Here is a 17,585-nt window from a genome sequence, read left to right as displayed (position 1 = left end):
TGCTTCTTCTCTGGCACATGTTTGTAACCCACCTCACATCCCACACAGGCTGACAGTCTCTGGGAGGAGGGGATCTCCTTGTACAGCTTTGGCTTTCCTTGAAGCACTTTGTCAGAGAGCTGGGAGGTCTCCAAACCGTTCCTACCGACTTGCTGAGTGGAGCAATTGAGTTCTTTCCAGTTCCTCAAGTTTCTGTCAAGACCAAGAACCTGTCTTTTCCTGTCAGTGCCACCCAGTGGGGGGACCCTAAGTGTCTCTGAATGGGTCACTTCACATATATCTGGGCTGGGGTGGTGACTTGACCTCTAAGGCTCCCCCAGCTGCCTCTTACTCTTGCCTTCCTCCTTCCTCATTTGCTGATTTTTCCTCCCCAACTGTGTCATGGACACTCAGGCACTAAGCAAGCCTGGGTCCTTCTCCTTTTTGCTCAGTTGCTGCTTCAGCCATGTATGGACCCAGGACACACAGACTCCCCAGTGTTTGGACTTGCTATTCTCCAGTTCCCTGTCATCCTTTCCATTCTTTCCATCCTTCCTTTCCTTAGCTGTCAGAATCCCACCCATCCTCTTGAGTCCCTTCCTTACAAGGCTTTACCAAATTCTTAAGAATTTGAATATGCATTTACAGTTTCTCAGAAGTTAGAATACAAAGGAATGAGAGCTATAGGCTTACCGTGTAGAACTCTCAATGATTGATGGTCCCTTTCTTGTCTGGCTCTGAGTCCGTAGCCCAGGTGTTTGTTTTGGATGATGATTTTCTGAGTTTTTGGAGAGTGCTTACTTTGGTTGACCTTAAGTCTTCTTAGTAATACCATGGGACAATTATTCATGATTGTCAACTTAATTAAGGGATATGTAGGAGTTTAGGGACAGATCATGGGGATTCTGGCCTCATTTAAATAGATTACTGAGTGATTATAGGATTTTCTCTCTCTCTGCCCAGTCACTTGGGATGCATTCTTATAGGGCTAATGTCTTACCATAGCCCCTTCTCCAAGTGTTCTTTGCTGGCCACCATACATCAGAAGAGCCTGGTAGACACCAGCTCCTATCACCATGGTGAACTCCATGGCTACAAACCCAAAAACACATAGCCAAGTGACATAGACCCTCTGAAATCATGGATAGAATAATTCCTCTTTGTTTGTTGTTGTTGTTTTGATAATTCTTCAGATACTACATTATAACAAATGTATGTACCGTTCTGATGAAAATACTAGGTTAATGACAGTTTTTAAAAAGGTGTTTGGAATCACCAGTCAAAAAGACACACCTATACATCACAACCCAGTATACAAACAAGCACCCAGACACATTGTTTCAAGCAGTGGTTTTACCTTTACACACTCTAGCATTGTTTGTTCTTCTAATCTTATTTCCTCTCTACTCTTTGCTGGGGTTGACTCGTTTATGGGGTCTTGTTGACCCACGAATGGGCTGAGACCCTAGTTTGAACAGCAGTTCTGTGTGCAATGCTTGCTGGTGTTAGGGTTTCTTACAAGGCAGGTGTGAGTTCTGAGACCACCCCTCAAGTGATAAATGGGATTAACTAAGGTGGTGAAGTATGCCCCAGAGCTTGGCCATTGTCCTTTTGGAATTTATGACTTTCCCCCTGTTGAATGTCAGCCATGCTTGTCCACTGAGCTCAGGCTCCTGGGGCATTCAGTACTAAATGCCAGTGACTGATTTCTTTCATCTGTTAATTGGCCCCCATGCATTGAAAGAAAACTGGTGGAACTCCACAGAGGTTCTTAGCATAGAGGCCTGGGGCAGCAGCTTGCTTCCTGCCCACTCTGTAAAGATTACAAATTCCTGCAGAGACCAGATGGTCTTTTGCCTGCCTTTTTACCAGAGTGAGTTCAGTAGTTTTAGAATTAGAGATTCATTCTCTCAAGTCCTGGTATTCAGTTCTTGCATTCCAACTGTGATTCATTGACAAAATGGGGTTTGGGTGATACTGACAGAGTTTAAGTCTGGATCCCTTATAGAGCTGAATAGTGTTATTTTACACAAATATGTCCCTTTCCTGTGGCTCTGCAGTCACATGTGGAAAGTAAGACGTTAAGACTGGTTTCCTTAGCCTCTCACTGTGGACACACTGGACTAGATACTGACTTGTGGGGAGCTGGTATGTTATCTGATGTTGAGTGATGTCTCTGACTTCTCTGATACTTATCTGTCTCTAAGGCCTACAGTCTCCATAAGACATTAATAGTTTAAGGCATTAATAGTTGTTCAGTGTGTTACTGAATTACTCTTTCATCTTTGCAATCACAAGGATCTAATTATTCAAGTGCTTGGCTTAGGGCACTGTATTCTTGGGCATTTGATACCTATTGTAAATTACATTTTATCTGCTGTGATTTTGTGGAGTGGTATTGACAAAAATCAGACATACTAATAGTACCATTTAGAAAATTATAAATTTGTATGTAAATATAGATAATGTTCAATGGCTCATAATCAATGGCAGATCCAAAAAGATAGATCACAAAATATTTGACATCACACTACAAAAAATTAATAGTTTACAGCTGATGGTATTCATATTTTTTAGGTATTTTCATATAAATTTCCATACCTGACTCTCCCTCTGTGCCAGATAATCTTATTTTTACTTTGCAAATGGGGAAAAACAAAATCCATAAAGGATAAGTCCCTTCCCCCAACGTCCTATGTGCCATGCCAGATACAAGTTAAGTTGTCACTCAAGTTCTCTGACACAAACCAGACCAAATTCTGATCATTGTTTTCTGAGTGGCTGCAACATCTCTGGGGCCTGATCAAAATGAAAAGATGTCAGCAGACCTCACGGTGGCCAATGACGATGACCCTCTATCTTATCTGGCTCTTGGCTCTGGCTGAGAGATTCACCACCGACTATGGGGAGCCTAGCTCAGCCTTCTAATCTCTATGAAACTATGGAGCCTGCTGGTCTTTGTGGGAGACATCGGGTTTTACTGTCTCACTCAAGGAGAAATCTGCCTTTGTTCAGAGATCCTGACTTATGATCTTAAATGCCAAGCAGCTTCAGAAGGACCACACCAGGCCAAACAGTTCCATGTGAGGTTTATTGGGAGAGAGGGGCAAGGTGGCTTCGGAAAGAGAAGCAGGGAAGAGAGAGGGAGAGAGAGATTGGGGGGGGGTGTTCTTTACATATGGGTGATGACATAACACAGGTAAAGGTGGGAGATGAGCCAAGTGGATTCTGGGAATATGGTGGCTGTTGCCTTGGTTTTGGAGGTGCTGATACCAACAGTGACCCTAGCTCTGCTTGCCCCATCATTCAGTCTCCACCCTTCTTATAGCTAGTTCCTTAGCCCCATCTGCCTACCTGCTGGCTTCTTCCTTCACTCCATCTCGCTCAATTCAGCCCCAGGTCCAAGTTTTGTTTTGTTTCTTTGTCTTGTTTCCTGTTCTAAATCCTGCACTCCTTTGAGAGAAGGGACTTTAGCCATCAGTGTACCTCATTCTGAAGGCAAATGATGACTAGGTAAATCTTAAATTTCCCCCAGGTGTGATGGTTTGTATATGCTCAGCCCTGAGAGTGGCACTATTAGAAGGTGTGGCCCTGTTGGAGCAGGTGTGTCACTGTGGGCATAGGCTTTAAAACCCTCACCCTAGCTGACTGGAAGACAATATTCTCCTATCAGCCTTCAGATGAAGATGTAGAACTCACAGCTCCTCCTACACCATGCCTGCTGGATGCTTCCATGTTCCTGCCTTGATGATAATGCACTGAACCTCTAAACCTGTAAGCCAGCCCCAAATAAATGTCCTTTATAAGACTTGCCTTGTCCATGGTGTCTTTTTATAGCAGTAAAACCCTAACTAAGACAGAAGTTGGTCCCAGGGACTAGGGTATTGCTGTGATAGGCCTGACAATGCTAATGCTTTTGTTTGGAGGAATGTGGATTTGGGGACTTTGGAAAGCAGTGGAATGCTTGGGCCATCCCAGTAGGAATGTGGAAGACTTTGTTGCTGAGTATGATCTGAGATGTGAAGACTTAGCCCAAGAGGTTTCAGTGGAGAAGAATTTCAGAGTGTGGCCTAGAGACTGTTTTTGTGGTATTTTGGTGAAATGTTAATGGCCCTGCCTATTAAGTTGTGCATATTGGTTGACATTTTTAATATGGTAATTGATCATCATTTGAAAACCAGAGAGCCCCTTCCATTCTTGTTTGTGCTTTTAGCTTCAAATGTTGCCTGATAAATTCCTATGACTGGGGACAAGATGAAAGAGAAGGATTCCTTTTTAACATCCTTGGAATTGTAACTAATTAAAAAAATCTGAATATTATTGTTATCTACTAAATGAAGATAATTATATAAACCTTTGTGCATGGCATCCAGCCTTTGCTATATAAACTGTTTTAATGGTCTTTGTGTTTCACAGAGCCTTCACCTATAATATGTTACTATGAACTGTAGGCCTAACTGTGTCTCAGGTACCTAGTGAGTATTATTGCAGCTTACACCTTCATGTATACTATTGTGATTTAATATAATCTAAAAGATATTTTTGCTATTTTTAAGTACTAGGCCTCTAATTGTATTTATTTTTTAAGTTTATAGAACCTTTTAAAAAACTGTTTTATTATTTTTTTTATAATAAAACAGTCTCTTTTCTACCAAAAGAGTTTTAAAACTTGAACACTATAAGTTTGCCTTTGTAAAAGAGTTGGGGAGCAGAGGTTGCTAGCTAAAACTTTGACTTATATATTCTCTTCTTTTTTGGCAAAAACCATAACTGAAGCATGATAAGTAAAGGTCTTTGTCAAAGTCATCAGGACAATAGTTACATCGTGTCTCTCAGAGGCTACCCTGTCTGCCAATGAATGGCTCATAGATGTTGAATATGCTCTTGCTGCTGCTGTTTTTTTTAAAGCTGTTTCTTTCTCCAGTGGGTGGGGTTGACCAGGTGTGTTGAGCAGCTGGCGTTGGCCAGATGCACTGAACAGCTGTCCAGCATTTGCCTCTATTAGCATGTGTACTGCTTCTGGCTTCCTTTATCCTCCTTTCTGCAATATCCTGTCTATGTCTGTTTTTTGAACATAGCCGGTAGGGAGAATTCTTGCTTTTGGTCTGTGTCAAAATCAGTCTTCTAAGCTTGGAGTTGTCTTCATCCATCCCATAGGTGTTTCCAGAGTGCTTCTTGTGAGCCCACAGTTCAGGCTTTTAGTGAGGCAAAGGGTTAGTGAAAGATAGGGTCTTCTGGTATATTTCTCAAATTATCACAATAATAAAAATAATTAAGTGCCTGGACACAGAGCTAAATCGATAGAGTATTTGCCTAGCTTGCTGAAAGGCCTGGGTTTGATCTTAGCATTGCATAAACTGGTACATTATAGACACATTCCTGTAAACCCAGCCTTTGGGTAGTGGAAGCAGGAGGACAAGAGGTTTAAGATCATCCTTGTAGAATTCAAGACTAGCCCAAGACACATGAAACCTCATCTTATTGAAATTAAAATCTTCTCTTCTCTTCTCTTCTCTTCTCTTCTCTTCTCTTCTCTTCTCTTCTTTTCTTTCTTCTCTTTCTTCTCTTCTTTCCCCTTTCTTTCTCTTTCCTTCCTTTCTTTTGTTCATTCATTCTTTCCTACACCCCTCCCTGCCTCCACCCCTCTGTCCGTCTCCTTCCCTCCCTACTTTCCTCCCTCTCTCCCTTCCTTCCTTCCTCCCTTTAATTAGTAATGTCTTGGGCATCAGGAGAGGGAGTGAAGACCAAGGCCTGACTGCTCAGTGGGCTACAGAGTTCCGGTCCTGCAGTGAGAAAAGGATTGTAGACATGGATGGTAACAATGACAGTCTGACAATTCTTAATGTTGCTGAGCCAAAAATGGGGAAGGTGATTGATCATGTTAGGCATGCTTTGTTATAATTACAGAATAGACTGGGGGAACTGCAAAAGTCACTCCAGGTCCTTCTTCTCTTTGTCTGTGAGAAAATAAGGGCTTTGTGTCAGGCAGAATGCCACCAGGTGGCATTCCCCATCTCAGACCCCTCCCCTCCCCCTTAGAGGGCCACCTTGTCCTCCTGAGGTTGACCTCTGATCCCCATCAATACAGGCTTGAGGGAAAGTGGAGCCTGGTGCTTGGGTGGGTGAGATCAGCCTCCACTTAAGACTCTCTCTCCGTTGTGCTTTTACCTTGGCCTTTTGTTTTCATTGCTTGGCTCAATAGAGAACAATAAGTTACTCTTGTCCTGCAAGGGAAGAGAGGGGGGGAATTGGGGGAGGAGTGCACATCCCTACCATGTGTCTTGTCAGCAGAGCCCAAGAGTTCTTTTCCCTGGGAGTGCTGATAGATAGCCTGACTCACTTGAACATCCTCACCTGCCACTGACAAGTCGGCTGCAGACTCCAAATGTCTGAGTCTGGCTTCCTTTAGCTCTCCAAACAGTCTTGATCAACCAAGAAGTTCACAGATGTCTCCTTTATTCTCTTGACAGTGTTTGTTTTAGGTTATTAAGTTGTTTTGATTATTTCATTTATGAGGTGGGAGCTTGCAGGTCGTGGTATGCAGGGAGAGGTCAGGGAACAACTTACAGCATCCAGGGATCCAGGCCAGCAGCCTGGCAGCAGAGACTTTGACAGGTGATTTTTGAACACTAATACTTTATTTCTGGATAGCCTATATTAAATCATCAGGTTATTTAAACTTTAGAGATAGGGTCCGATTAGTTCAGACATGTAGCCCACTACCCCAGACTTACTGTATGCCCATGACCCTCAACTCTTGCTCCTCCTGCCTTTACCTCCTGAGTGCTAGCATTATAGTCTTGTACTGAAGTGCCTGGTTTTCAGCCATGCTGAGGGTCACACCTAGGGCTTTGTAGGTGATGCACAGTCCACCAACTGAGTCACATTCTAACTCGCTCTTCTTTGCTCTTTCTTTCTTTTTTTTGGCAGGATCACTTCATGGACTCGCCTTACGTACCCATGTTTGTTAAATATCTGCATAGTTCCCAAGATCACGTAAAACCGGCTGAGCATTATTGACCTCCCTCCCAGCAAAAGCCAGGCTGCAGGTAAGGGCAGTTCAGATATGTGGGCCTCTCGTAAACTACATGACCCACGGACTAATAAAAAAGGGTTCATTTGCTCCAGAGACTGGGTTTTTAAAGGGTCTGATAACTGCCACCAACCAGCTATCCATCCATTTGATTTCCGATTTGTGAATACGTGCTACAATGTGCAAGAACAAAGAATCTGAAAACCTGCTAAATAAGCTGGCAACCTGACAGGAAGTATGAGTGCTGATCAATATTAAAAGGGTGTGGAAGGGTTCCAGCAGATTTTAATTTGCATTTTGCTTACCCAATGAACTCTGTGAGCTAACTGGAATTTTAAAGGAAGTTTAAAGAGACCAGTACTGTGTTCTATCGCCCAGTTGTGATTGGTATGAATTTGCATGGTTTTCTCTCACTGCCTTCTAAAGTGAGTCTTCAAGTCTTAGACAAGGGCTGGAGATGACGTTTATAACAATGTTTTTCTCTCCCAAATAAGAGCTTTTACTTCCTCCCCAAGCCTTTTTAATCAGACCCATACTCTTGGACCTTCTAGTCTTTTCTTTAGCTTCTACTTGAAAACTCCCATGAAGCACGGTATGTGGGGCTGTGGTCATGTGGGAGCAGGGACCTCAAAGGTTCTGCACCTGTAGATTCACCTAGCTGTCGATGTATTTTTTAAAATAACATTGCTGAACATGTAGAAACAGTTATTCAGGAATGATTCAGTGGGAAAATACCAAGCGACACCAATATCCACAGCATTTCTATTGTCAAGTATTATGTGTGTATTCTAAGAGTACACATGAGGGTCATGCGCAAAGATTGCACTCAAAAACTTGAGCATTTGGGGGAATCTGAGGTGTCCTGAGGCCCATAATTTCTATGTAATAAAAATGTCATTTCTTTGATGCATCTCTGGAGGATCTATATCCAACATTGGGTCTGAAGGAGGTCTCTGCCTTTAGCTGATACTTTTTTGCCTCTTCAGTTTTAACAGCGTGCCACTGATAATGACTTAGCATTCCTAAGCACACAAGTATCTATGTGGCCAGTGTTGCCTTGCACAATTCAATTCATGGCTCTTACTTCTCCTTTGAATCTTGTCAGGCATGGAAAGAAATGACCTGCACTCTCCATTCTACCTGTTTAATATTATGACAGACATTATTTTACTACTATTATTGCCATTATTATTGAGAAAATCCTCTTTTATTGCAGCGTAATTTAGACCATGGCTCATATTGATACAACTGTTCTCAATTTTGGTTAAAATGGGGAACTCTGAGAGTCAATATACCTTCCAAGGATCCAAGAATCATAGTAATACTGTCACTGGTGCTAAGCAAAAGCCTTGCTCTCTGAAAATACGCAGCGTTCATGCAAAAGATGAGAAGTCCTTGCATGGTTGGACTCATGGGAGCAGCGGAACAGGCTACAAGTCCAGGTCCCTAGCCAGAAGCTGCCTTTCTCACTTTAAGAATCACCAGCCTTATGCCACCAGACTCAGTGGACCCACATGTAAAGTCTCTAAGCACAGAGCAAATGCCCCAGGAAATGATTTCCAGGGCAACAGTGGTGCTTTCTTACCCGAGAATGGCTTCCACTATGTTGGCCGCGAGTCAGGGGAAAGCCACGTCACCTCCAATGGACACCTTCTCACCTGCTATGGGAGAAAGGAAAGCCTCACCTCCACCCCTCCAGGCGAGGACCACAGGAGCCCCAGGGTGCTCATCAAGACACTGGGAAAGCTAGACGGGTGTTTAAGAGTCGAGTTCCACAACGGTGGCAACCCCCACAAGGGGCCCTCTGAGGACCCCAGTGGACCTGTACGGCTGCTGAGATACTCCCCTACCTTAGCATCGGAAACCTGCCCGGTGCGGGAAACCAGGCGGCATTCGGGTGCTGGCTCCCCAGCCAGCCAGCGCCCCTCTCCCACCGACTCTCACCTGCGCTCCAGCAAAGGCAGCTCCCTGAGCTCAGAGTCATCCTGGTATGACTCCCCCTGGGGCAACGCTGGGGAGGTGAGCGAGGTGGACGGCTCCTTCCTGGCTCCCAGCACTCCAGACCCCAGCCTCCCCAGCAGCTTCCCACCCAGTGACACCAAAAAGCCTTTCAACCAAAGCTCTTCCCTCTCCTCCCTCCGGGAATTGTACAAAGATTCCAACCTGGGGTGCCGCTCACCTTCCGGCACCTGCCTTTCTTCCAATGAGTACATCAGCTCCCAAGTCAGCCTGAACAACCGAGTCTCCTTTGCGTCTGACGTGGATGTGCCCTCCAGGGTGGATCACAGGGATCCCCTGCACTATAGTTCCTTTACTCTCCCCTGTCGCAAGTCCAAAGCCTTAACTGAAGATGCAGCTAAGAAAGACACCCTCAAAGCCAGAATGCGGCGCTTCAGTGACTGGACAGGAAGCCTCTCCAGGAAGAAGAGGAAACTGCAGGTGAGAACACCCTGGCTTAGGTGCGGGGTGGGGGTGGGGGTCCTAGAATTTTTCCAACTAGTATCCGAAAGTAGCCAGAACCTCAGGTAAGCCGGCCAAGGTAGCCTTTATAACAGAAGACCCAGCACAGCTTATTTCTGGTGGGATTTTTCTTTCTTATTTGCTTCAGTCATCCAGAGTCTTGGCCCTCCACGTCAGTGTCTCTGCGTTTGGGGTTGGGGTAAGGGTAAGGGTGTAACCGAATGCTACGACTTATGGGGTGGCTAAAAGATAGACTCATAGTTCATAGTTCCCCAGGTTGGAACGTCATGGCCACGGTGGTGAGAGGCTCTGGGTAGGGCTGTTCCTTGTTGCTAACGGTTCTGTCCTTACACAGCAGGGAGGAAGAGAGCCCTAGTTTCTTTCTCTTCTTACAAGGACACCAGCAGCTTCAGGACTCCAGCTTCTTGCTCTCATCTAAATCCTGCCCCACTACCCTCCAAGACCCCCATTACTGTCTCTATGTGGGACAGACAGCATGGCCTTGAGCCCATAGCATCCGGATTCCACACTAAAATTGCCTTGGCTCTCCCACAGGCCTGGGTCTGAAGCTGGTCCAACTGTTCTTGGAAGCATAGAGCTGGCTGAAGGTCCAAGGGAACTGGCAATCAGAGGCTGTTGCTGGACCTCAGTCATCAAGTCCAAGGACATTTGGAAGGAAGCCAGTCACTGATTTCAGATAAGGAGGCCTTCCCAACATGACATTACTTTATATTTAAGTCCACTCATTAAAAAAAAAAATCTCCTGAAAATTATGCCACAAGAGCCAGGCGTGGTAGCGCACACCTTTGATCCCAGCACTTGGGAGGCAGAGGCAGGCAGATTTCTGAGTTCGAGGCCAGCCTGGTCTACAAAGTGAGCTCCAGGACAGTCAGGGCTATACAGAGAAACCTTGTCTAGAAAAACCAAACCAAACCAAACCAAAAAAAAAAAAAAAAAAAAAAAGCCACAGAGGATCTCTCTCTCTCTCTCTCTCTCTCTCTCTCTCTCTCTCTCTCTCTCTCTCTCTGTGTGTGTTCTGCTGGGAATGGAACCTACTGCCTTACACATACCGAGCAAAGGCTCTTACCACTGAGCCACATCTCCAGCCATTTGGTCTTTTTGGTTTTCTCTGTGAGGCCATAGAATTGAGGGGAATCTAATTAGGCAGTATGTCTATAGGGGGAGTTGTCTTAACTCTACAAGATACATATTTATGTGAGTATAAAAACAATCACAGGGCATGAAGAACAGGCGACAATACAACCTATCCTGGTAGATTATTTCCTGTTTATAAAGTATACCATTGGTTACTTCCTTCTTGTGTGTCCTTCCGGCATCACCCTCTCTCCCAGGGGGGATGGAGAACAGGTGGCCACTGTTCTGTCTCCAGGACCTTTGTTCAGATCTCTCAGGGTAGTAATTTGCTTGCTCTTGAGTTATGGCCCCTTAAGCCAAATCACCACCAACTGTGAAGTTGCTTTGAGCTTTTCCCTCCTGGCTCCTGTTTCTCAGCCTCTCACAGTGATTGGGTATATAATATGCTGTTCAGCCCCTGCTGCCCCTTTGGCTCCCAGTATTACAAAGCTGGTTATGTTCAGCGGTTGCCCACCATGCCTCATCATGCACACCGTCGTAGAGCACCACTGTTTGTCTGGAGCATCTGTTTGTGGCCTGACTCAACAGACAGTGATCCTGTTCACTAAACATATTCAAGTTCTATTTTACTGGTCCAAAGCAGACCTGTTGTTACCATGGTGTGTGGATCAGGCACTGGGTGGCCAGCCTTCACAGGGAGACTGAACCTCCTTCAGTTCTGTGTCATGTTGCAAACTTACCTCTGATACATTGTGTGCCATGTGGACTTTATGAGCAAAATAACCAGGAATTTATAAAAAGAATTTTAATGCTAGAAAGAACTCCCCCAAATTTTAGAGATGAGGAAGCTGCAGAATCAAGGAGTTCACAGGAGACACAAGGTCAGTTAGTAGAGAAGCAGGCTGGAGGCCACATCTGTAAAACCTCAGACTAATGCCAAGATAGTATTGAATAATATGATAAGAAATTTAGACTTTTATTTTTAAAGTGGCCCATTAGGACAGCCTTTTGAAAGTTTTGTCTGTGGACTCCCCAATAATTGATTATTTACAAATGTGAATAGGATTGACTTTTTGGGCATGGTAAATATTCTAGTCCTAATGTCCAACATGGTAAGTATTCTAGTCCTAATGTCCGACATTTCTTTTCCTTTCACTGGAAAGATTAGGATAAGGTCCGTAGAGATCCAACCTAGCCATGTACAATGGCTCAGGAGTGTCATCCCAACTATAGGGGAAGCTGAGGCAGACAGGAAAATTGAGGCCTTCCTGGCCTGCAGACTGAGTTCAAAGCTAGCTTGGGTAACTTACTGAGACCCTTTCTCAAAGTAAAAATAAAAGAAAGAAAGAAAGAAAGAAAGAAAGAAAGAAAGAAAGAAAGAAAGAAAGGAAGGAAGGAAGGAAGGAGAGAGAGAGAGAGAGGAAAAGAGAGGAGAGGAGAGGAGAGGAGAGGAGAGGAGAGGAGAGGAGAGGAGAGGAGAGGAGAGGAGAGGAGAGGAGAGGGGAGGGGAAGGAAGGGGAGGGGAGAGGGGAGGGGAGGGGAGGGGAGAAAGGAAGGAAGGAAGGAAGGAAGGAAGGAAGGAAGAGAAAGAAAGAAAGAAAGAAAGAAAGAAAGAAAGAAAGAAAGAAAGAAAGAAAGAAAGAAAAAGATATTTGTGGGCATAGTTCAGTTGAACATCGCATAAGTCTGCATGCCTGAAGCCCTAGGCTCAGTTCCTAATATCAAACACACACATACACACACACACACACACACACACACACACACACACACACACACACACACAGAGGCAATCCCTGCTTAGGAGGAGTCTGATAATATGCTCTCACAAGGCACTGAGGCAGTAGCTAGTATCCCTCACCCACGTAAACGTGTGTATACCACTAGACAACAATGAGATGACTCAAAGGGTTTGCTTGATTGATAGGCATTTGTTTTGACTTTAAAAGATGACATAAAAAAGAACAGCACCTGCAATGCAGACCTTTAAGCCTACTCTCATGTGTGTAAACCTAAAACCAGGCAGATGAAAAAGCATACGATACTGGGAAACAGAGAAACATGAACTAGAGAAAACACCACATATTAATTTCAGTTTATTTCCCTATTTATGATTTGTGTTCATCATAGTCATCAGGTAGCTGGGGTCTGAGGTATTCTATGGGACCCTCGGCTGACAGAACAGCTGTTGTGAACAACATTATAAGCTCCTGCAGTCGACAGAAAAGAAACTTAGGTCTAGGCTTTGAAAGCTTCCTCTCAGAACTGACTTCTGCTTCTTTTCCCCAAGTACAGCAAAGGCCAGGCCTGACTTCAAGGAGGGGCGGCTGGGGGGATGATCCTACCACGTGCATGAAATGTTCCGTGGTGTCACTGAGGGCTGCTGTGGTTTGTTACAGAGTATTTAGGACAGAAAGACTCCGTTTCTAGCCCGCTTTGATTCTAAATTCTCACTTCTCTTCTAAAGTGACATTGTCTCAGAGACCAGCCATCTTTTCTGGGTAAGAGGAGGGGAGCATGAGCAAGCACCTTTTCCAACGCGTGAGGAGATGGGGGCTCCTTTAAGGAGTTAGGCATCAGCTTTTTTTTTCAGCTTTATTGGGTCATAAGCAGAGATTGAATATATTCAGTGTGTATAGCCTGATGCCTTGACATACGAATACAGTGAGAATGACACCATAAGCAATCTAGTTAACACCATCACCACTAAGCATAGTGATCAGGTTGGCTCTATTTTATTGGGAGACTGTTCACAGTCTACTGCCTTCCTGTATTTCATATGTGTAAAGGAACATCAGCCGCAGTCATTATGCTGTACACGAGGTCCCTCGAACCAGCTTGGCAGCTGTAACAAAGCTCCTCCATACCTGTTTAGACCCATCTCTCATTTCCCCAGCTGCTATGCCGCCTTTGTGTCTCACTATTTTGGCTTCTGGAGTCAGCGAGATGGGTCACTCACCTTCTCTGCATAGTGATGTAACTCTCATCCCCTCTCTACTTTGGTTATTAAGGGCCCTGGTCATCAAGTTTCAGCAGCTACTGCCTATGGGGGTGATGGAGTAGGAATGGCAGTCACAGGCTCGTGCACACACATGATCAGCTCTTCCGTCTTATACCCATAGAACAGTTATTAGGAATTGTGTCTGGACTTGTTTAAAGACATTTTAGTTTTTCCAAAAAAAAAAAAATTTCTTCTTAGGCTGAGATTCTATCATTGGCAGTTGGGACTCTAGATGCAAATCTTTTGGTACCGACTACAGCCCAGGGAAATTCATGCGCACACGTAAGAATTAGGGGTAGATACCCACATGTGCGATCTGCTCATCTCTCAAGAGGACAGGCTTGCTTTGCTTTGGCTGGATGTTTAATAGCCTTGCCATACGAAGTGTCTCTCTTAGGAGAATCGGTGACAACAGTGTTCCTTGGTCACATGTAACTTGAGCCTGTCTCTCTGCCAGAGATTTGCTGGGTTTGAAACACCCTATTAAGGTTCTTGCAAGAAAACAGATTCTCCCAGTGTTTGGGGCCAGTGAGTCAGAGAGCCACAGTCATAGCTACAGTGGCATTAATACTGCTAAGTGGGTAGCATTCCTTCATGTCCTGGGGTTTATGAAAGTCTCACCAAAGTTACAGTTAAGAGAAGTATTCTGAATTTCCCGAGTGACTCATGGCAGCTGTTTGCTTCACTCTTTGAAGCAGAGGTGTCAGTGTATAAATAAGAATGACCACAGAACAGAGTGTAAGCCCACTCCTGGAAGATGCTATCATCATTAATAAGAGCAGTTTCTGTTCTGAGCTCTGTTTTGAGCTCCTGGGTGTTGAAAAACACTCTTTAGTTGCCTGGTGACCATTTTCCTATAAAATGACCGCTAGTAACTATGATCTGATTTTTTAAAAATGAAATTTCCAAAGTAAAACATCTCCATAAGGTGGAGTGTTCAATATAAAGCCCTGCCTCAATGGCTCCTGACCCAGTTTCTCCTCGCTTTAATTTTGATGACCTACCAACAGCTGATGATAGTTGACTGTTCTTCACCTTTCTCTTGCATCTCTTTTAATCCAAGCTAGGTATTTGGGATGCTAGAACTTTTTGCACTGATAGTAAATGCACTGCTCTTAGTTATTATATTATTTAGTTTTGAGGTAGGATCTTGCTTTGTAGCCCAGGCTGTCCCAGAACTCACTAGGAAGAGTTAGCCTAGACTCATGTTATTCCTCCTGCCTCAGCCTCCCAAAATGCTGGGTTACAAGTGGAAGCCACCATTGCCAGCAGTGACTACTCTACCCGTCAGCTGCTGTCCACAGAAGGCATCTGGGCGATTGTCTTGTGTTTGCTGCTTGGCTCTGTAACCTGATGGCTGCATGCTCTGTGTCCCTAGGTTTATCAGGAGGCATCAGTTATGAGGTAGCAGTAGAGCTTGTTCAGAGTGTCTTGTGTTTGACTTTGTATTGTAGCCAATATTGAAGTTGCAAACCACTTCTTAGGTGTCCCTTGGTGTCTAGAATAAAACAGGTACTCAGGTAAAAGGATATAAACAAAAGAGGTTGCATTTCTCATAAGATAAATTCCAAAATTAAATAAAAATAAATCTTATAAAACAAAAGCCAACCTATAGTTCATAGGCAGTGCCACTAGTGGGTTATGAATCCGTGGAGCTTGGATTTTACTGTATGAAGTGGGAAATTAGGATGGTGGAGATCACTATGTATAGAAGTCTAAGCCTGGGCAGTTGTCCAAAAGACCTCATTTGAGTTAGAAAGAGGAAGGTCTATAGAGCTCAGTCTAAGAGTGCCAAATCCCAGCTTCCTCACCCCCAAAATGGCTATTTTCTAAGTCAATGATTTCCCATCATTTAGGAGAAAAAAATGAATGATGATGTGATCATAAATTCTTTTGAGAAAAAAATCAATTCATAGCTAGTATTCTAGCTGTGTTATTTAAAACTCCACACTAGTGGTTTAAATATAAAAGCTAATTGATTTGGTGTTAAAACTCAAGCTGTGTTTGGACAGACAGTTGCCTTTTATTTACCTCTTCATATTTAATCCTACTGGTTGGTATATGTGAGTACTCTTTCTAGAATTCTTTCTCTTTTGGAGATGTGACAATCCAAGTGGCTACAAGGCTCTTTGCAACACCATGTTAAATTGAGACTCCTTTACAGAGGGAAGTTGCTGTGCGGTACCGCAGGCCTTGATGATGACTGGCTGGTAATTTGTGTTGTGTACAGGAACCCAGGTCCATGGAGGGCAGTGAGTATTTTGATAGCCACTCAGATGGACTGAACGCAGAAGGACAGGTGCCCGCGCAGACATCTTCCTTACTGTGGTCAGGGGGCTCTGCTCAGACCCTGCCTCACAGAAGCGAATCCACTCACACTATCAGCGTCGATCCCCTCCGACAGAATATCTACGAGAATTTCATGCGAGAGCTCGAAATGAGCAGGAGCAACACAGAACACGTGGAAACGTCCACAGAGACCATGGAGTCCAGCAGCGAGTCTGTCAGCTCACTGGAGCAGCTGGATCTGCTCTTTGAGAAGGAGCAGGGAGTGGTCCGGAAAGCCGGGTGGCTCTTCTTCAAACCCCTTGTCACCTTGCAGAAGGAGAGGAAACTGGAGCTGGTGGCCCGGAGGAAGTGGAAACAATACTGGGTGACCCTGAAAGGTACGTGGTGGGTCATGCTAGCAGGAGGCTTGTCCTTCCTCCAGCTGTCCTTTCACCTGGAAGTGCTGGTGGGGTCAGCATGGATGAGTAAGTATTGCGTGTCTAAACATGTGTATACAAATGCACACAGACTCCAGAGGACAGCCTCAGGTGTCATTCTCTAGGTACCATCTGCCTTACAGACAGATTTAGTCTGTCACTGGCTGAGAATTCTCCAATGTGATTAAACCAACTGACCACTGAGTCCCAACATCCTCCTGTCTCCACCTTCCCAGTCCTGGGATTATAAAGACTATTACTATGCCTAAGTATTTTTTGTTTGTTTTAATGTGGATTCTGCAGGAAAGGGATCCCCCAGCCAAATAGGGATCAAAGGCTTATGCTTGCAAGGTAAGAACTTTATGAATTGAGCCACTTTCCCAGCCACCTTGAAAGATTGGGATCTATTGTCTCACAGGTCTACTGAAAATCTTAACAAGTCTGTTTAATAGTTAACCATTTATATGTGTTATTAAGTCTAAGAAATAATACCTTTTAAGTTAAAGGGTTTTCTATGTATATTTCTCTGCCATTCTCTGATACTTTGGGTATATCTAGAATTAAAACAAACCCTAAATAACTGCCCCAATATACTTCATTTAATTGTATTTTCCATTCTGTACATGCTCAGAATTCAAAAGCAGTGCCCTTCCTAGACAGAACATTCTAGAACATTCTAGAAGACTAGACTTGCACCGCCCCTTTTATTAACTCCGGAAGTCTAATTATTACCACACTGTACTGTTGCTGCTTTATTCACTTGGTTGATGTTGGGGGTTGGACCTGGGGCATTGGACATGCTAAACATATACTGAGAGACCTTGCTATACTCTCAGTGTGACCTCACTCTGTCTTTATAATCTAATAGCCCCCCTTCCCCGTGTTCCTTTCTCGGACCAGAAATAGGAATTTGTCTTGCTAAGGTAAGAATTCCTCGCACAAGCACTGCTCATTAACAGTGGTGATTGCTCTGCTCACTGTGGGTGTTCAGGCTGGAAGAATGCCATCTTGTGAGGCAGCGAGATGCCTCTTCTGTGAGCACAGCCCTGATCTATGCAGGTGCAGACAGAAGGGGCAGACAGCCTCAGTCTCTGCAAAGGCTGCCTATGATTGTCCGAGGCACTGAACAGGATGTCTCAGAAGTCACAATCATATATTCCCACTTGTTCTTCCATCAGGGAAGGGAGCAGAAAAGCTAGTCAGACATGTTTGAAGTCGGTGTGACGTGCCGATTGTGCCTCCCTCACTTGCCTTCCCCCTGCTTGGCTTTCCTTGGCTCTCTGGTAATTTCTGAATTCCTTCCCCAGCCTTG

General features: G+C 44.4%; 1 protein-coding gene across 2 annotated transcripts in view; it reads left to right on the top strand.

The window, feature by feature from the left end:
• Tiam2 (TIAM Rac1 associated GEF 2) overlaps positions 1-17,585 on the top strand; it is a 206,975-nt gene that overhangs the window by 82,591 nt on the left and 106,799 nt on the right. For both annotated transcript variants that reach the window (XM_021186122.2, XM_021186121.2), the window contains exons 2-4: positions 6,910-7,028; positions 8,229-9,451; positions 15,799-16,234. In XM_021186122.2, the coding sequence (XP_021041781.1) occupies positions 8,282-9,451; positions 15,799-16,234 (1,606 nt within the window). In that variant the 5' untranslated portion in view covers positions 6,910-7,028; positions 8,229-8,281. The remainder of the gene's footprint in view (positions 1-6,909; positions 7,029-8,228; positions 9,452-15,798; positions 16,235-17,585) is intronic.

This window comes from Mus caroli, unplaced genomic scaffold (genome assembly GCF_978045245.1).
Source record: "Mus caroli unplaced genomic scaffold, Mus_caroli_1 scaffold_18, whole genome shotgun sequence".
Lineage (NCBI taxonomy): Eukaryota > Metazoa > Chordata > Mammalia > Rodentia > Muridae > Mus > Mus caroli.
The sequence above is the reverse complement of the archived record's forward strand: the minus strand, read 5'-3'. Positions and strand labels throughout refer to the sequence as shown.